The sequence below is a fragment of the Platichthys flesus genome, chromosome 4 (genome assembly GCF_949316205.1).
Source record: "Platichthys flesus chromosome 4, fPlaFle2.1, whole genome shotgun sequence".
In the NCBI taxonomy this organism is placed as follows: Eukaryota; Metazoa; Chordata; class Actinopteri; order Pleuronectiformes; family Pleuronectidae; genus Platichthys; species Platichthys flesus.
Window position 1 is genome coordinate 8,491,694 of NC_084948.1, and position 20,882 is coordinate 8,512,575.

The 20,882-nt window shown below is 39.6% G+C and overlaps 1 protein-coding gene across 5 annotated transcripts in view; it reads right to left on the reverse strand.

The window, feature by feature from the left end:
* usp32 (ubiquitin specific peptidase 32) overlaps positions 1 to 20,882 on the reverse strand; it is a 44,985-nt gene that overhangs the window by 8,521 nt on the left and 15,582 nt on the right. Inside the window, exons 3-24 of one of the 5 annotated variants that reach the window (XM_062386046.1) lie at positions 20,342 to 20,447; positions 17,930 to 18,048; positions 16,552 to 16,711; positions 11,399 to 11,530; positions 11,096 to 11,203; positions 10,719 to 10,834; positions 10,567 to 10,629; positions 10,261 to 10,344; positions 10,047 to 10,108; positions 9,798 to 9,900; positions 8,266 to 8,452; positions 7,877 to 8,055; positions 7,104 to 7,244; positions 6,511 to 6,676; positions 4,089 to 4,246; positions 3,240 to 3,321; positions 2,989 to 3,063; positions 2,345 to 2,483; positions 2,148 to 2,253; positions 1,729 to 1,902; positions 501 to 675; positions 256 to 407 (exon numbers count right to left, since the gene is read on the reverse strand). In XM_062386046.1, coding sequence (XP_062242030.1) covers positions 256 to 407; positions 501 to 675; positions 1,729 to 1,902; positions 2,148 to 2,253; positions 2,345 to 2,483; positions 2,989 to 3,063; positions 3,240 to 3,321; positions 4,089 to 4,246; positions 6,511 to 6,676; positions 7,104 to 7,244; positions 7,877 to 8,055; positions 8,266 to 8,452; positions 9,798 to 9,900; positions 10,047 to 10,108; positions 10,261 to 10,344; positions 10,567 to 10,629; positions 10,719 to 10,834; positions 11,096 to 11,203; positions 11,399 to 11,530; positions 16,552 to 16,711; positions 17,930 to 18,048; positions 20,342 to 20,447 — 2,787 coding nt within the window. Of the gene's footprint in view, positions 1 to 255; positions 408 to 500; positions 676 to 1,728; positions 1,903 to 2,147; positions 2,254 to 2,344; positions 2,484 to 2,988; positions 3,064 to 3,239; positions 3,322 to 4,088; positions 4,247 to 6,510; positions 6,677 to 7,103; positions 7,245 to 7,876; positions 8,059 to 8,265; positions 8,483 to 9,797; positions 9,901 to 10,046; positions 10,109 to 10,260; positions 10,345 to 10,566; positions 10,630 to 10,718; positions 10,835 to 11,095; positions 11,204 to 11,398; positions 11,531 to 16,551; positions 16,712 to 17,929; positions 18,049 to 20,341; positions 20,448 to 20,882 lie in introns of all 5 variants that reach the window. The other 4 variants (XM_062386045.1, XM_062386044.1, XM_062386047.1 and 1 more) reach the window with 4 other exon arrangements.

Consider the following 20,882-nt stretch of genomic DNA (forward strand, 5'->3'; position numbering starts at 1 on the left):
TCATCTGACATGTCTTGACCTGGTATTGCCCTGTTGTATTTGAGTGTGTTGATGTTGTTATTATTCTCCCTCCCTGCCTGAGGATGGTGCTGTTCACATGTTCTGTGTTTTCTTCTTTTCCTTTTTTGTATGGCTGGTAAAATGACAATTAAGTCAGATTTGATTTTAATGAACTTTAATTTAATATCAAATTGTGTTGTAAAGCACCAAAGATAAACACTCTGTGTTTCCAGCTTTGTGAGTCAGTCTCAGTACCTTGATGTTGGAGGTGTGGACCTCAGCCAGAAGGATCTGCTCCGGCTTCAGACTGCAAAGTTCACTCAGCAGTTTCTTCAGTCCTGTGTACTTTTCATCCATATTCAACCTCAGGCCATAGCGCACAGGTGTGGAGCCGTCCAGTTTAATAACTACAAACATACAACATGGCAAAGGTCAGTCGTGTTATTACAAGAAGGAAATTCAGTCTAAGAGTCTCTTTCCCCGTCTTCCAGCCTCCTCACCTGTGATCTCCAGATGCATTGAGCTGTCCATGGGCAGGGGTAGTGACAGGAAGTTGAAAGGGTCAAAGCGTGCGCTAATGTGGCCACAGGTCTTACATTTCACCTGAGACTTGAGCTGACCGTGGAACAGATCCACCACGATGGAACGGTTCCTGCGCAGGTGGTTCTCCCATGCCTGGAGGCATGGACATACACACAGACACACACATATAAACACAGTGGGTTGTGTGGATCACACACCACTAATCCTGCAAATCCCTCCCCTCAGGACAACCAGAATCAAACACAACATCAATACAGCTCCATTACCAATTTAAAGGGAGCGCAGCTGATGGACTGGCTGTTATCAATTCTTCTGTTCTATCCTCATCCGTTGACTTTCAGAACGGACACCAGAGGATGTTACGGCTCATTACCACAAAATATCTCAGAGGAGAGGGAGGCTACATGCACAACTGATTCAGAGAAGTTTTGGGTGGCCTTATACACAGCAAATTAAAAAACAAGTTTCCTTTATCAGAAGTCGCCACTGACCTTCACAGTTAAGTCTGAAATATACTCAGCTTGTATGTGTGAGAAGACAAGACCATTGTCTTTGAACATTTAAACACAGGCCTCCATAAACATCGTTCACTGAAACACTAAATATGTGAATACTTTTCATGAAACAGATGATTTCACACACTGTCCAATTCACTTGATTTTGCAGCATTAGTTTTGAAAGTAAAAGGCAGACATAGGACTTCAAAAAGAGACCGTGCTGAGAATTGTTTCTGTCATACTATGAATCTCTTTCTCTCATGCCATTGCTCTCTTTGTCATTTTTGCCATTTCACTCCTTCTTTCTTTCTATCATTACTCTTTCTTTCAGTCTTTCTATTATTATTATTATTCTCTTTCTTTCTATCATTATCTTCTTTCTTTCTAGTATAACGCTATTTTATTTTATTATCTTCTTTCTTTCTATTGTAACTCTCTTTCTGACTATTCTTACCTAATGCTGCCCTATGTTTAACAGCTGATCAGCAGCAAGACAGTATGACAGTCAAACATGCTGATTCTCAAGTTGTGTAATTATGAAGAGCATCATTTTTGAATGATGTCTAAGAACTGCGTCCTGCATTTTTCCTTTTACATCTTGAAGACCTGGACTATGATGCCCCAGCGACATATATACAGTGCTTATTGTAATTGTAGATAGCTGTGTTTGATCAGCGGTGTGACTGACCTCAGAGGCCACCTCCCAGTCAGGACGGCCATCACTGTCCTTCAGCTCCACATAAGGTTTCTCATGGACTCGGTTTAGATCTTCATGTAGACCATCCAGCAGGAACGCTAGCAGCTCCTGGGAATCCTGCTGCTGGAAGCCATTGAACCGTGGGGCATACTTTGCTATCGTCCACTGAAGAGGAAGTAATATATAGATATGTAGATAAGATATTTGTATTTTAACTTTACTTTTAAACATTTGTTTAAAGATAAAAAGTGTTTTATTTCTGAGACACTGCACAAATATGTAAAAAAAACAAACAGGCATTCAGCTGGTAGAAAGGTTAAAGAAACAGTTAAGTACAACTTCAACACAGATTCTACACAAAAGCTTTGCATGGCAGACTGTTCAATCTCAAGACGGATGAAACTGCTCACTCTGAGTTTGAGGGGAGCCACATTCTTCTGTGTGCCGCTCCACAGCTCCATCACCAGGTCGCCGTAACACTTGGCCATGTGACCTCGCATCCCAATGGGATTGGTTCTGCAAATGCACCAACACAGGCCCGTTAAAATGAAAAGCTCTGAACAATCGTGGCAAGATGTATACAAAAAGTGCTGCACTTAGGTGGCACCTATTGAGCTCATAGAGATGTCTCCCTGAGATGAAGTAGTCTGAGAGTGGCTTGGTGTTGCTCACACACTGGATACTGGAGTTCATGAAGCAGGTGTTGCCAAGGTTACTGAGACCAGTGGCTCCTTTCTCTGTGGGAACTGCGTTAATGAACAAGGACACACTGATCAGATTTACAGAAATAGCAGAATGAGGCAAAACAATAGAATCTACGGAATCATGATGACAAATGTGTTTATTTGACTACCACTTATGACCCTTCCTGTTGCATATATGACAAAAATGTGTATAAATGAATGTTATACACATTCATTTATAAATGAGTAAAATTGATAACCCACATTAGGGCCAAACTGTTTTTGGATGATACATGCTTTTCAAAAACTACGTATAATAAATTATAATTATTATTAACAACATTTTTAACTATTCTAAGCTTGTTTCACTCTCTCCTTTGTTCTGGCCCTGATATGATAAAATGTAGGAAAGTTGCATGACATCAATATAAGCTTTAGATTGTCTGCCTATTATTTGTGGAGATTTTGGGGAAATGCATTTCTCTTATATTCTGTTAACCTCAATCTTTTCAGGATCTGCTTGTGTACAAAAGCAGTGAGCTCACCATGACCGTGTCTACCAGCTTACCTTTGTGTCTGTCCATCTTACTACTGTTGGCAATGAAAGACATCTCCTCAGGCCAGCTCATATCTTTGTTCCTGACTGTGGAAGAGGAGTAAGAAATTATTCTCATTAAAACCATTTCACTCCCAATTTCATGTACCAGTATTCAGAATGACCTATTATTGATGAAGATATCTGTTCATTATAACTCTGAAGGAGGATTTTTGCTTATCCTGAAGAGAATTTGAATAGAAAAAAAGAGATGTGTTTCATACCTTCTATAACTAGCTGCTGCTCGTCATGGATCTTCAGACTCTCTAGTGTGTGATCTTCATCATCCAGGAGGGTGAGATAGTTCTGCAAAACAATGAGGAGAAAAAAACATATTCCCAAATGTTTATTAAACTAATTGAGAAAAAAACAGTATCATATATACATAATATTCGTTATGTCACGGAGAGGATTTAAACAAAAAAAGATAAAAACAAACTACCTGCAATTCATTTGATGAACTGCAAATGTGTTCCTAAACTGTATCTGTTTGTGACTTTATAGAACTCAAGTGTGTCAACAAAAAGTACCTTCATCGCTGTGCAACCCTGAGGTCCTGTCTTATAAAAGGTCCTTTATGTCCCATTGCAGTTTATGTACCATATCATTTTTTTAGGGTATACTATGCTCACATGACTCACATTTCAAAACAATGTTAAACATTTAGCGTGTTAGATTGAGGTCAAAGAATCTATTGGCAGAAATTGAATATAAAATAATCCTAGTGATGTTACATCTAGTGCGGTTCCTCTTTATGGAGGCCGTCATGTAGTACACACTTAACCTTTAATCAGATTAGTAGTAGTAGTGCAAACAAATCAAAGTAAAAAACCTTGCAATATAGCAGTTGTGGTGAGGGAGTGTGGTGACCACTTAGAGGGGTCAAGCTAAGACCATAACAGGGCACAAACTGACCCTTGAATCCCTCCTGCACCCAGCATCAACAGCCATGGGAATTTTGTACCAAATACAGGCTGATAAATAGCTAACATTAAGCCCAATATATGACAAAACAGATGTGTGAAACCCCCAGTACATGTGATTGGGAATGTAGTGACAGCTCTTTGGCCCACCTCACTGTTGTAGAGCCAGAGTCTCATGTCCTCCTCCTTGATGCGGAGTCTCTGGGACAGGTAGAAGTGGATGTCCTTGATGGTGGCCATACGGCTGAAGCAGCCCGTGTAGGCCAGCAGCCTCTTGAGAGGAGCATTGGGGGATGGAACATTACCTGCTGGATTGTACAAAGAAGACAGGACATTCATTTGTCTTTATAATGGCTCGAAAATACCAACTGCAGTTTTCAAATCTTTCTGCTTTTTAAAACTTTCTCGAATCATAATCAGGGTTCATACACATTTTGACCAATGGATTTCCATGACTTTCTATGACATTTCAATAACTTTAAACCAAATTTCCATGACCGAAACATTTTGTGAAATCTCGGTGTATAAGCGAACAATGAGAATTCCAAGGCATACAGTACACCTTAAATGACACAAACCAAAGTATGCCTGCTTATAATGTGAGCGTATTTCTTTGAAAGCATATTAATTATTTAAAACTCAGCGTAAATGAACAACATGAAAATATGAATATTTAATTTATTTTTTTCCATGACTTTTCCAGGCCTGGAAAAACACATTTTAAAATTCTATGACTTTTCCAGGTTTTTCATGTAGGAACCCTGATAATGACAAAAGAACATGCATAAAATCTGATTGGTTGCTATGGCAACCATAATCATGGTCTTATGCACAGAAGATGCCTATGCAAGTAATCATTTACATAATTTAACCACATAAACATGGATACTAACGACAGCACTCAGCTGACTGAGGATTAATTGTAAGGAAGCAGCAAGAAAAGGGCAGTTTTATCAGTCAGAGCAAACTTGATTGGTCAATCAATTTAGTGGCCAAAGATTAGATTAAATCAAATGCAAACCAATCAATATTAGTCCTGTTAAATCAATACAAAAGATTCATTTCATTGATGTTGATTTGATTTAAGTAATAGCTTTAATAAGCTACAAAGTGTAAATCATCACGCAGTCTACACCATCAACACAGACTTGCCATTCAATTATACCACTAGAGAAAAACATCCTCTGCTCTTTTTTGAAACCTGTTCGATCTATATTTGATACTTTACCACAAGTCAGGCGAGGGTCTAAATGCCGAGCAATGACAAGGAGCTGCTCAGACAGAGAGTGAGTCATTGTGGAGGACAAGGCTCCAATGGGGACTCAGGTCTGTGGCCTGAAAGCTGATATGTTGGCGGGATTTGGATCAGCGCTCTCCTGCTGAGTGCTGATGCAATCCACAATCTGATTATACTGGAGCAACTCTGTATGTCTCTTCTTAGTGCTTTGTCATCCAGTTTCTTTTTTCAATTACGCATTTTCACTTCATACTTGTCCATGATATCCATTTAAACATCAAGCAAGGGGATGATAAGAATAAACCCAGTAGACGTTCATTTTCAGTTATTGTGGGAGTGAGTGTATGTGTGTTTACAACTTCCGTTGTGAATAAATACTAAATTGCTTAATTTGGTGGAGAGCAAACTACATGAAACAATGTGACAGTAAATGAATACTCAGCAACATTATGCCCCCTATTCAATTATGGTTGTTGCTTAATCTTTGTTGCTTCGTTTTTTTACTTTCTTTAATGTTGCATTTTTTGATGCAACAATTTCATGGATCATTCATATATCTAGATGAGTGCGTACAATTTGTTACAACTTGATTGAATTAAAGTTTGGTACTGTATTAGTGTTTTCTTCTATATCAAATGTATTTATTGTAAAAGGGCAATGAAAAAGTTTGGACAGAATATGTGTGATTTGGTGGAGTTTCTATGATCTGGTTCATCATAGATTTTGGTACACTTCTGTAGCTCCACCTTTAAGGGACGAGGAAGGACAAGGATTGATGATGATGAACAGAAAAGATTTTTATCTGAGGTAACGAACATTCCTCCTACATTGTCAGTCTTTCCACTTGTAGCAATGTCAATTTGTATTCAAAATAAGGGCCAGTTAGTGTTTGAAATTACATGGGATGAAGGATTTGCTTTAGTCAATTATGGATACTTTTTTGTTGTTTTGTAAAAACATGATAGGAAAATGTCCACATTCTGAAAGGATGAGAAAATATATTTCTGTTCCAATGTGTTTTCCATATGATTTAAACATTTTCATTATTTTAGTATAACACTTAAAATACTGCTGTCATTGTAGAACACTACAACTAGGATTATCAAAACTAATACGTGAATGGCAAGGTCTGTGAAGGCTGCTGGAAAGTATGAATTATTTATCTTTTATAGTGATAAGCAGTAATTCCCCTTCATGGGCTGGTCATTCTCAAACCCACTCCAGAGCGCTGCCTGAGCTGGATCAGTCCACTGAAGGAGGATTAAACGGGGGATGCAGGGTTGCTCAGTGAAGCATTTGACGGCTTGCTCTGGTCTTGTTGCAGGCTTACGTTACCTCTTGGGGGGTTTATATGTGGAGGGAACATTCGCAGGCTGGTCATACCCATATTGACCCAGATGTTGGACTGTGGGGAGCGCGTTGCTGGTTGCTGGCGGAGGAAGAGGATGTAGCGGGGAAAGAGCTCCAGCTCTGCGTGGCCCGTCTTGCTCTCCAGGATAACCTGCATGGTTGAGAGACAAAGTTTCAAGTTGCTGCACTACAACTTTTCTTCCCTACTTTACATGAAACCACTGACTGCACGGATCAGACCAGAAACATGTGACCAGGGTTTTGTGTAAGGTCACTTTCACTCCTGTACTTATTTCCCTTGGCTGGAACAAACTAAAGAAAATACAATATTTCCTTTTAGTTAGTTTAGTTTAGTTTAGGTATATAATTGGATCTCAGAGACTTTGTTTAAATAAACCAAAAGCTGACATGGTCTAAGGTAACTCAATAGTCAGCAGTGCATGGTTTTCGTGACTGTCATCTTGCATCATCAGCAGCTGTGTAGTCACTATGTTTCACTCTCTTTTACAATTCCCTGTGTATTGAATATTTGACAGTACTGTATGACACAGATAAGTTCTTTTGTTGTCTTCACTCACCGGACGCGGCAGACTGAGGTTGGCACCGTACCAGTGGTAGAGCGCCCGCCACACCGGCTCTGGCACCGTCTCAAAGTCTCCATCAGGCACCAGCTGCCGGGAGCGCTTCAGCCTGCCACCCTCCATGGTTAACGTGGGGGCCTGCAGGGGCACAGCAGAAAGAAAGACACTTGTTGGTTTGATATACATGTGCTGAAGGCAAATGCTGTTAAGAACAACAAGCTGTGAGATCTGCTTCTATTGTCAAAGGATCGGGATCACAACTGTTTGTTAAATGCATGGCTTCGTGCAACAGCTGCAGGACAGATGAGCCTGGTTCAGTTGACAAACCCTGAGGTAACGCACAACACTCTGAGTCTTCTCTGAAACTAAGTAGCTTCACTGTTCTCATATTTCAAACGTGCCAGAGATAATGAATGTGATGTATGATCTGTGCAACATGATTACCTCCTGACTGCGGATCATTGATTTTCTGATGTAGCACTAGTTAGTCAAGATTAAAACTCAAACTATCTTTGGAGCAGTAAATAATTGTAACAACATAAAATATAATTTTATACATATTGAAAAGCTCTAGATTGATGCTTCTGCTTTTTAAAGGCAGCAAGTCTTCTCATAATATGTAATATAAGTTTCTTTCAAAGTGACAGTCAACAACAAGCCAAACAGTTCATTTGTAGGACAGTTAATGCACTTACTGTACACTTTTTAATTAATGCAACAGACCAAGAAGAACTCGCTCAACAACGACAACATACACACACACTCCTTGCCTTCATTGGGTCGGTGGTGACCAGAGACTGGTTGTCGATAGCTCCAGGTCTTTGTGCTGCCACCTGGGAGGGGAGGTGTCCATTGGCTCCAGAAAAACACTGATTGTTGTTGTCTGATACGTTGTGCTGACGGGCAAAACAGCTCTCTGTAGCAGACGGAGCTACATAAGGGCTCAGGGCTGCTGGTAGACAGGAGTAAATGCACCCAGATCACACATATAGAGGGGACAAAATTCATATTAAAACACAACTATAAATAATCATATATTTTTTAAATAAAGAAAATGTGGACAATTACATTGATAAGTCTCGGAAACGATTTAGTATGGGATCTGTTGAACATACATGTGAGATCTGTTATGTGTTATTTGTTAAGTGAAGTGACTAACCAGTCTCTGTGGCTTCTGAGGCACTGGACACAGCATCAGGTGACCTCTCCTCAGTGGGGCTGACAGCGCTGAAGTTTCCCAGTCCTCCCAGTCTATCCGGAGGGGCGGGCTCTATGGTGGCCGTGGCCATCGGACTTCTGAGTGAGCTCAGGATGGATGGCTGCTCCACCACGATGCCCTTATGCTCCTGGACAGGAAGACAACAGCAGGGACTGCCCTGTCATTGTTTAAAGTGATATGTGATATTAATGTGGTGTTTGCACTCATGATAGTCACTGCCTCTGTCCCGGTGTGAGGTTATTGCAAAAGAAGCAGTTATGAACCTCTTCGCATAAACTGGTATGTAAGTAACATCTAAAACCGCATCAGTGGCACTTTTAAAAGCTACAGGAGTAACAGAAATCTGTGAAAGAACAAGGCTCTTAAAATGGGACACACTACTTTACCAATGCATATAAACAACTGATTGCTCCCAAAATGAATCTGCAGCAGGACAAAGAGGCCTACATATAGACATATAGTCATAAAGAACTATATTCAGGGACAAGAAAAACAAAGAGCCCTCAACTCAGCATCATGGAATTAGTCGAGGATCAAATGAGGAGACCGACGACATGAGACACACAAGAACTGTGGACAATTCTCCAAGATACAAACAAAACTAAACAAGCAACCAGCTAAGTAACTTGACAAAGAGCCTCAAAGGAAAGAGAGGAGAGATGGTGCTAGTTTAAAATGCAAAATGTGGCCACAGTAGTGATTTTGAAGAACACAAGTCAGTCAGAGGAAACATTTTCAAGTTACATTTTGGGAACCAGATTAAGAATCCACTCTGTCTGCAACACAAACACAACACAAGGCCAGATCTGAATGATCCAATTAGAAAATTACGTGCATCACATTTGTTGCCACTGGAGACCCTGAGGTCAAATGATCTTCAAGATGTAGTCGGACCTTCAAGGATTACCTTCCCTACCACTATTCAATACAAACAACATGTATTTCATTATCTTGAAGGAAACTTTTCATTATCTCTGGTACACTTTCCTTCTGTACCAGAGAAAGAACAACGGGAAACAAAAATTAACCCAAAAACCTTTTGACTCAAACAACTCATAAATCTGCATAGTAGTTTGACTGAAATTGAAATAGTCAACTGCTTCAAAAAAGTGCCACTGCTGACTGAAACTGATGTAGATGTGAGGGATGTTAGAGCTGCAGCGGAAACAAAACTGCAATTCAGTATGAATAGTAGGAATAAACATACACTTCCTCTCACCAAAATGTGGAACTTAATCATAACTACTTCCTGTATCCCAAACCAGATATTTACACTTCAGAACTTATTTTCAAAATGTTTTAAGAAGTTGTAATCATTAAAGCACCACATTTTCTGAATCCTTGTTATCAGCTAACAGGCAAAGAACAGCAGACTGTATGACACAGAACTAGCGCTGAGACATTAGACATGGACAACATCTGTTAAATGGACATGCAATGTTAGTATCAGTACATATAGAAACTTGACTTACGTATTTGACATAGTCCTTCCATTGCTGCCACCACACCATGGAGATGAGGAACCAGTTCTGGCCTTGCTGCAGCCCATGTCTGCTCTCCCTCTCTAACCAGCCTCTACATGCAGTAACATTCAAACAAACAAACACACACACACGCACACACATACACACAACAACGGAAATCCAAACACCCAAGGTCAAACAGTTTATTCCTTAAAGTTGTGTACCTGTAATTTGTCAATAATTAGGACACGTACGTACCTGATAATTTGTCCCTCCTCTTCAGGAGTGGCAGGTCTGAGCCCCAGGACTATGTGGCAAACCTAGAGGAATAACAAGTAGAAAACACACAGTGTATATAAATTATTATGATTACTATTACTATATATTATTCCTATCATAATAATTATCATTATCATCATCAATCATCCTCATCATAGTCAGTCAAACTTTTCCAATGTGTGGCTTTACTGACCTGGAAAAGAAGGTTTAAAAACTCATTGGCCAATGCGCTCTTTACGCTCCATATCTGGTAGTCCTCCAGAGTCAAGTGACCCAGCTGGTAAGGGGTGAAACAACATGAAGGTCAGTAGCTTCCAGACACCAGTTAAGAGGTAAGACAAGAAAGATTGTGGCTGTGTGGTTGTTGAAAGTGAACTGGGCAGCTCCCATCGGATGTGGTGTTGACGTTTTCTGAATCAATGTCATATGTTGGGGTCAAAATATCAATGTCTTGTCAGCTGCATCAAAGATGATTCTGTCAAAAAGTGTTTTGTCTCACCTTGGTTGTGTCATGCATCTTCAGGATACCCTCAACGATGTCTGACACGCTACTGTGCAGCTCCTGCAAGGTAACACAATGTATCAGCATGAAGTAGCACCAACACCAGATCATATCCTGACTGACGAATGAACAGATGGATGTGAACTTACAGGGAGTGTGTCTGTGCGGTTGTCCTTCCACACCTCCAGCAAGGCCACCACCATTTCATGGAGTTCATCTCGAGACAGAACACCATCACGATCCACATCGAACACTTTGAAGCAAACTGCCAATGAAAGAAAGTGATGTCAAAGCAAAATACAAATGTGGATATGAAGCACAGCACTGCTACAAAAGCTTTATTTTAAGCCTTGACCAAGCCCTTTAGTCTACTAGCAGGGAAATCCAATATGCTTCCATTGATGAGATATAAAGGCTACAAAGACGAAACAGACGACACACGTAACGATAAAAAGGCTTGCTGTCATTATGTGAAGCCTCTGGGATGAATTTATCTGAAATGGGTTGAAACCAAAGCACGGCTTACATTTCTGCCTCTCAGCAACGGGCCCCCTGCAGCATGCTGAGAGTCCACAAGAGATCTCTTTAAAGTCGATGTGATTGTCCCGATTCTCATCAAAGGCGTGAAACAGGCCTGGAAAATAAGATCCAAAAGACATATTATATTTATACTCAGTATGACATGGGTTGCATTTACTGGTGAGGGCATGGATTGAAAGAATAAAGACCAGAATACGACCATGTAGCTCTAAATTGTATCTGTGTGTAATACAAAAACATGTGCGACAAGGAATATGTGAGGAATACATTTGAATAAATTTAGTCTAACCTTCACTCAGACAGGCATGGATAGGTGGAGAGACCAGTGGGACAAAGGTTTCCAAGTCAAAGCGGCCAGTTCTTGACTGCGCTTTCAGCAGCCAGTAGCGCTTCTCCAAGTCTATAATGTCCGTCTCCTCCACTGCAGGAGAGAAGGAGAGGAGAAGCATTAGAAACAGAGAAATACAATTTGCAGCAGCATCCTTCAGAAAGATTACTTCTCCCTGTTTCACTGTGTTGTCAGGAATCAAAGGAGAGAAGGTGAGTGGAAAGTTTGTATTTTCTACTTCTTCTTTGTCTAGGATTATGCAGTAATTCACGAGGCTTCCTGAATGATATTAATACCGGGTAAGAATGCACTTGATAGACTGTAAAGTGTACACGAGACACAAGCGATATTATAAAATCCCACATCGTTTTGTTGGTTTAAGTTTTTAAAGCATTCGTAAAAACAGATACATTTTAGTAACTATAACTTCTAGATGTACGTCATTTCTAAAGAATACTGGTCATCATAACAGCACAGCTACACAAAGAAAACACAACACCCAAGCCAAATGGTTAATAATGAACAAAATAAAAAATAACAAGATGTAGTGCATGTATACATGAGTTGGTCAACAGTAGAAATATATAATGCATCAAATGGAGAAAAGTGTTATTAAGTATTAAGGTACAGTGCCATGAAAAATGAATAAGGTACTAAGTGCAGAGCTGTGAGAAAACCTGAGCGACAGGGTTTGTGTTCATCAAAGACTGGGGCTGATGACTGGTGGGGATAGGGAGAACAACACTGACACACACTGATACACACTCTTCATCACAGAGTAGTTACTGACCGACAGCAGATCACCTGAGGAGGAGACCTATGTGTCTCCTCTGACAGACCAGAGTGTGGTGATGGAGTTGGAGGGATTTGTTTGTGATCACCAAGCTGGTCTCTGTTCTACTCTCAACCATCATAGTCCAGTCAATCACTTCAGTTTTATCCACAAGCTTTTCTCTATATTTTGCCACCGTCCACTGTCACTCTTTCTCCAGCATGACAAACATGTTTGCCTTTGATATTGGTTATTCTTGTCTTGTTGTAAGTCTCCTATGGTGTGGTGTGGTGTGTGGTAAAAGGATTAGTGTATTAAGCAATACACATGTACCATCAGTAGGTTGACAGATGATGAATAAACAACTACTGTCAACTGATCATTTAAATAAACAGCTACTACAGTGTCAAGATATATTTTTGTCTTTTTCAAAGTTAACTGAATATCTGCAGAGACTGAACTTAAATGATGAGTGTCTGTCACTAACTCCTTAAGAATCAGAATAACCACTCATGAGGTTGAAAATAAAAATCTTTTGTTGCAGCCTTATTGGAAACGCCTTAGTTAGGTGATGAAGTCAACAGATGATGTAACCTATTTATTCTGTGGCAGCGCTCATGATACCACGGCAAACACAAGGTGTGGTTAGGTAACAGCCACTGTGTGGAATATTTGACTCAGCTTGTATTGAAGTGATACAGATCAGACCAATATAGCATATGAAGCCCTGCCAGGTTCAATGAAGCAGCCTCCCCCTTCCAACATTCTAATCCACAGCTTAGGGTAATAGGATTCTGGAGCTAACCAGTTAGCCTTTAGCATTGGAGCCAAAACATAGGACAAGTGTCAAAACACAGACACACAAATGAAATGGCAGGTGATTCCTGGCAGGTATGACTGTGAGCTGACAAAGCAAATTGCTTAAAGCAGTTTTGGTGACAGTTTCTCAGATGGGATGATGATGCTGTTTAAGGCCAACTGCAGGTGAACCAGAACCCTGAAGAATGGACGTTCTGAGAGGGATGTTCCCCTCTTGTTTCCGTATTGATTTACTGGAGTCCGGAGGTGGATATCAGCGCAGTTGACCTTTGCCTGACTGGCAAGCACTGAATCACCTTTAACTGCCTTGGTTTAACTCTGCTTCCTGGCTCATATGTTTCAACTTAAACGGTCTAGGAGGGAGCATTCACCAATTTTATCAGTTACAATCTCAGGGGGAGGGAATAGTATGACACTGATCAAATATTATAGATTATGGACTCAAACAGGGAGCAAGCACTAGAGACTACCTTCAGTTCTCAAAGTTCAGTTGAACATTACAAACTCAGAGAAAAAGCAGGCAAGAACCCTCAAAACAAGCGAACAATCCCCCACACATTAGTGCTAAAGAACAAAGCTCAGGCTCAAATACCATGTATCAAGCCCTGAGTAACAGTGACAGCGAGGGAATGACTGCGGAATCTTTTTGAATCTGTCACTGATTAGTTCTAGCAGACCAAAAGGGAAAATAAATAATTTTGTTTGCTATGCTGAATGCTGTTCATCCATCTGATTGCTACTCTGCAAAACCCATTAACCCGACTGTGGATCTCCTACTGCACATCCATCCATGTCAAGGTTGTTCCTGCCCCTCTACACTCATCAGTGCAGTGCTCACTGTCACTCTTTGTTGGTCTTCAAACCTGTAGAATTATTGCTATCCACTTTGCCAAATGCTTAAGGATCTTAAAGGCATTGGCGGTATATGAGTGACTTAAGATACTGAAGACAGAATATGTTTGCCTGCTCAGCCATAGGTCTGTAAGCTAACTATGGTTTCCCTGAAAAGAGCAATATGCCTCACAAGTAGGGAGTAAAGGGTCGATTTTTTTGTATCAGTGCTGGCACCGAATGAAAGGTTGAATTCAAGGACCTAATAAATAATTGCATTGTAAAACAGCCATAAAGATAAGCAATCCACTTTCAGTACTGGGTCCTACCTATTTGTTATTCAAAAGTTATGCTCTCCAGTCTTACTCATAAGTCTAACAAAAAAAGAAGATATTTATTGTAAATTCTTAAACCAATGCTAACACTATAAGAAAATTTTTTTTTTTTTTAATTTAGGAACTTGAGCCTGAACTCGAACATACTATTCCAACGATGACTTTTTCCACAAGTGACCAGGAATGTCAGTCATAAGGTAACTGACATTCAAAGAACAGTAGTGGCCACAAATTCTTCATTCAATTTACTGCTCAGGTGAACTGCTGACCTCATACCCACCTAGAGGTGCGACTCTCCCTGAGTGGCAGCAGAGATACCATACCATTATCCAGGGAACATCCTTAGAGAGGGGTCGCCACAGCCAGCATGTATCATAGTAAAGTCCCTGTAGTAGCCATGCTCACAAACTGTTATCCTGTGCAGAAAGCTGATATTCCAATGGATTTCTACACTGAGAATATTGTGACAGAGTCAGAAGCTAGCAAGTGCATTGAGGATTCACTGTGATAAGCTCTGCCATGAGTCAACCTTGGTGTTCCTCTTCTGGCAAGAGTCATGGACCAAGAGTGTGTCAGTCACTCTCTCCAACACACACACACACACACAAACATACAGAGACACAAAGTTAAGAGGATAAGCTGGGAGCAGATTAACAGGCAGCATCCAGTTTCTCTGGACAAGACAGGCTCTTTCCAGCCATCTGTCCTTAATTGGCAAAATAAAGCCTGGCTAAATTTACTTGGCCTGCAATTTAAGATGAACTCTGTCTATGTGTTTTATTATTATAATTTCCCACATACTGACATTTAATTATTTATGGTACTTAAAACATAGGGAATTTTGATAATAAATTGAAGACAAACAACTTATATTTGACTTACAAATCTACATGTCTTACATATATATACAATAGGATGATCAATTAAAAAACTGACACTGAAAAGGAATAGCTTATGTGCCTTCTAGAAACATGCAACTTCTGGATTTTGCTAATGTCTGAAAACCATAACAATATCTGAGTCTCAGAGGAATGCCTGATCTCAGGATATCTGCCAATACCAAATACCGATCTGATAACAATGCTCTCTTCTCCCTAAATGTAGAATCTTTAGACCTCACTTTGTGTCACTGACTGGATGTGGCACTAAACACTCAATCCGTGCCGTGTCATAAATGAATGGATGTTAATAACAAAGACAACACTGAACTTTATAATAAAACTGCCCAAAAAGCTATTTGAATTGGAATGATTATGTCATGTCAATTAGTTTGTGGTTTGGTTCATCCCTAAGAGAGAGCATTAGAGAGGGGCACAACATGCACGGTCCACCTGGGGAATTGTGTTTATATGGTTTTGACTTTAACTGCTAGGCTAATATCAGTATCAATAACAACCTGTTTTTTTTCCCTTTTTCCTTGTAACACACACACACGCACGCGCACACACAGACATAACTTATCAGCACTAGAGTACTGTGCAACACTAATGTGTTCCACACAAAGTTAAAATGATTTCAGAACAGCTTTAATCAGGTTGTGAGGCTGCAGCTTGGGTCCTTAGGAGCCATTTCTACCTCATTATTGCCAGTAGTTTCCCAACTAGAATAATTGAATGGGCATTTTTTGCCCTGTTGAGAACTTGGAGACAGCAAACAACAGAAATGAGTGTTGGATTGATAGAGAGCCCTGAAAGCTATAGCTGCTAGCATTATAGTGAGGAGTTTAAAAAATGAAGGCAAAATGCTTGTGTGAAATTTGCTCACTCTCTGATTCACTTGATGTGATCAGATATTATTACATTACATTACATTACATGTCATTTAGCTGACACTTTTATCCAAAGCGACTTACATTTTTAGAACACTCAGCATATATGAGGGGCTCAGTATCTTACCAAGGACACTTAGGCATGCAGATGGGATTTGAACCGGCAACCTTCTTGTTGCAGAGCACCCGCTCTATCCCCTAGGCCATGCTCTCCCCTATAGATATAACCTTAATTCATATTAATTGCACACTGATTAATTAATAGGTAAATTACATATGAGAGTTAATGACTCATATACTGATATACTTTGGTTTGTGACTGTATGTTTGGTGCAATTATCTGATGTGCATAGACTTATAACAGAGCAGTTCATATTTTAAGTTGTTTTAATGCATTATGTATCTCTATCAGTCTTTGCCATCAAACAATCCCCATATTTTCTAATTTGTCCTGCTACAGTTTCATAGTGAACCAAAATCTATTCATCCCCGCTTTGGTAGTTGTTTTTATTGGTGTCAATGAAAGTCAACACTTCCTGCAAAAATAGTTCACACATCAAGACCAGAAGTTGTGTGGTTATGAACTCACGGTGTGTGACGCCGGCCAGGGTCTGGTAGAAGGTGGGTGTGTCGCTGTCATCGGTGAGTGTGACACACACTCCTCCAGAGAGAAGCCATCGGGACAAAGTGAAGGCCTCCTTGTTCTGCAGCAACCAGCTCCTGAAGCGCTCGTAGTTCACCTTGTCCCCCTGACCCAACACAAGATCACAATATTAGGTTGGTCTATATCTGACATCATCCCCATTGTTCTGTTCTGTGTTCCTGTCACGCTGCTCATTCATATCAGGTTTATATGAAACAGTTTCTCTTGTTTCTTTGAAACAGTATAATATGAATTTCTTAACCTTTTTCTGCTGCATAAAACAAATCATTTGAAGGGGTGACACTGGGCTCTGGGACACTTGAAGGCCATTTGACAGAAGCATGTGACAAAAGATCATGGAACAAACACCAAAAAAAAACTTTCACTTCAGTTGTAATCTAATTTCAAAGTAGACCGTTTATTAGAAGGAGAGCAAAGTGTTATATCAGAAACATCAGAATTTAAGTGGAGGCTTGAATATGAAAATGTATTAATGTTACATTAATATGATGGGTGTAATTCCTCAATCCCCACTGTAATTATTACACACTGTGTTGAAAATCATTGGTCCAGAGACAGCCCTGTAATGACTCGCTGACAAACCACCTACTGCTTCCAGTAATATTTAATGTTGTTGGAGGCAGAAGGTACTGGAGCACTGGAGGCTTATCAGGGATTAATTTCTACAACTGTAAGAGAAGGGTTTATATAGGAAACCTTTTAAGACCTCTTCAAAGAGAATTTAAAGTTAAAGATAAATATGTTCAAACACAATTGTAACATTGGATATTTTCATCAACATCGTGTAAAAATCCATAAAATCGTGAAATAGACACGGGATATGTTATGTAATCTTTGTGTGCCTGTGTACAATAACAATAGTAATAATAATAACTAGTACTGCCTTGTTCTTCGTAAAATATAAGTCTCCTGTACAATTTTTATTATTAAGCTGTATGTAAGTGCCTAAAAACATTTAAATAATTTAAATAGTTTGAGCATTCTAAATAAAAATCCTATTTACATAAATTGTAAAATTTCAGAGGTTGACTCAGGTAGAAACCACGGCTGGCAAGATGGAAATAGAAAAACAGGAACTAGATTGAGAGAACAACTTCCTATAAAACCAAACTTAGTTATCATCTCAGTTGAGTTGGTTCCAGCTACTGAAAAAATCTGTTTGACGACCATGAAACAAAAGATCACCATTAGAATAATAAAAACTAACTCAATGATACAACCTGACAAGAGACAGTGGTGATATTCTAGGTATCAGTCTAGATAGATATTAACTAGGACATGTGTTCTGGTGCGTGTTGCTGACCTCGCTGAAGCATTTCTTGAGGGAGGTGGGAATTTCTCCATCCAGGACCTGGAGAACTGCCTCTATATCTTCTCTGGCAGCGTATCCGCCCAGATCACTGGCAAACAAGCTGAAGAGGTCTGTAAACACACAGACACAAACACACACACACACAGTGTCGTAGATGAGCATTATCACAGGAAGTCAGCCCACTTGCACATAGCAGTATTAATGACAATAGAAGCTTTGATGTGGATAATGTCCTGATGGATTAAACCGTCGGCAACACATCAACCACAACCGTCTGAATAAGAATGAGGATGATACAGAGAGAGGGGGAGATGAAGTCAGATGGAAAGAACATTTTATCCATCAATATTGTTCACTATAAAATAACTATAACATTCATGAAGGTTAAAATTCCTTGAAACATGTCGATTTACACCTGGATGTCTGACTTGTTAGTTAAAATTGGGAAGTTGCAGTTAATTTGTGTGTCTCTGACATAAACCACACACCCTGTTCAGTTATTTTACACGGACGACGCAGGATGATTGACATATTGAGTATTTTCACTTCGGTTTGAGTCATCAGTACAAATGATGAGCAATGTATATATATGAATGTAAAAAGTTAACTTCGATTTCCAAGAGGCATTTTGAGTATTTCTAAGGGTGAGTGAAAGCTAAAGGTTATGCTCTCTCCAAACACACAAGAACATTCACCAACTTTAATCCAATTTTGGAACAACTCAGCAATAACAGAGAAGAGTTCTCTACCCAACTGCAACAGTAAAGCATTCTGAATTAGCTGCAGCTCTGATTGATGTCTCTGAACCTATCGAGTCATCTGCCAGGCCTAACTGACACAAAAATATGGAACTTCTCTGAAACAAATCACAATTGCTTTTAGCTTCAGGGAGAAGTGGGTGTAACGGCAGTGCACCTTGAAGAGAAGTAGTGAGAACACACATGGAATCCGCAGATCTAATTGTGTCAGGAACACAGGCAGAAAACAACAGTCTACTTCATACGAGGCCACTGGCGGCCACTTTTTACTCCCACTGTTCAGATCAGTTGAGCAGAATTATAGCAGGAAGCTACAATGTTTAACTCAGCAGAAAATACTTGCCCTGTTTCATCTAAAATTACTCCTGGATGTGCCATATGTTTGATTTATTGTTTTTTAAAATAGTTTAACTGGAATTTTGGTGTATTGGTTAGAATGCTCAGGATCCAATGGTGCTTTTGCCCACTGAGTTTAATCAGGGTTGTTCAAGTGACAGCTTGACTTATGGCCAATTTTCTGCTAGGCACGAACGTGTTTTTATCAATCTTTCCCATTAACTCCCACAAGAAGATCAACAAATTTACTGTTGAGTTTGCGTCCAAACTATCTGTCAAATTTGACCAACTAAGCAAATTGCCATGGCCAATGCTGTTATTGTTTAATGGACATTTATGTTGATGACATTGACTTTTAGATAAGTATCATTTTTCAGGTCATGCAGAATCATATGGGTGGGTTATACAGTCTTGGCCTGAAATCACAGCGCCACCGTCAGGCCGATTCACACATTGTTTGCAGTTTTTCGGTCCCTAACATGGTAGTTTTTGATGAATGAGACAAACTAGGTTAATCTAGGTTAATACTATTCCCCAGAGGATGTGCACAAAAAATTTGTGGAATCCTGGCCACCAGATTTTTCTGAGAACTGTTTGGGTGTGTGTGGTGCCCCCTGTGGGTTGACCTCTAAAGCCTCTGTGAAAAATGAATTAAAAATATAATCTTTAGTATGATTTTACGAATCGTTAAAGAAGGAGAAGGTTAGAATAAAATGCTTTCGTGGAAAGGCTAGTCTGCAGGTCTCCTACGTCAGGTCTACAAGCACTCCACACTTTTTACACTTCATCATCCACTAAAAAATGTAACCCTAACTGCATAAAAAGTAATAATGTTAACTTATTGACCCCTTTTACTCTAACTCAAGCTCTTATTTACTCCTGCTTTTTTTTTTTTAGATAAATGGGCAATAATGTCACAGATTAATATTTCTGGCTTCACCGGATTAAAGCGCCAGGCTCATCTGAACATAGTATAACATGTTCAAGGTGGCGCTCAAGATAAAAAAAACTATGTCAAACGAAAAGTATTAAAAGACAGGGTTGATCCTACTCCACCACACGACTGTGTTGGTGATATGTTATCAAGATTCATCTTTTTGTAAACACAAGACCCACATGCGATGGAAAAAAATGGTAAATTGTCATTATGGCTGAATATATGTTGGACACTTGATGATTTCTATTGTTCATGTCAGATTCTCATTAGAAGATATTTAGACAGAAGATGTTGATCAGAATCATTCAGAGGGCAACAGATTTTACATATGGGGGTAACAATACGTCAACAGACTCATCATAAGTCACTTACATTTGGCCTTCTCCTCATCGCGTCCTCTGGTCAGAAGCACCAGGCCCACGATCACATTGTTGAAGTGTAGTCCTTTAGATGAGCCTCCAAACGAGGTGTAAATAACCTAGACCACAAAAAAACACATGGCAGTGTGAGAAATAGACAAACTCTACTGCTGCTGTTTTAACACACAGTTAAAAGACTATAAAAACTTTTTTAATATAACAAATTGAAGGATGTGTGATTCTAGCGTGTGCAATCTTTATTAAATATATCTCCTCAGAGTAAAGCAGGTTTTCAAATCTATTTATACTCAGTCAGTGAAACAAAGGAAAGTCCACTTTGAGAAGCCCTTTCTCTACATATACATGTTATCTCCACCTGGGCAGTGATAAAAACAACACATGCCTTTGTTTAATCTGATCAGCTGTTCTTCTCATTTGTCACTTTACTTTTTAGTTTGAGTAATCATTGATGAAGGATTTTTCTATCTTATTATACTCCTCTAGACTTCTACAGTATTTGTGTATTTTCCTACATATTGTGTGCCTCATTGTTA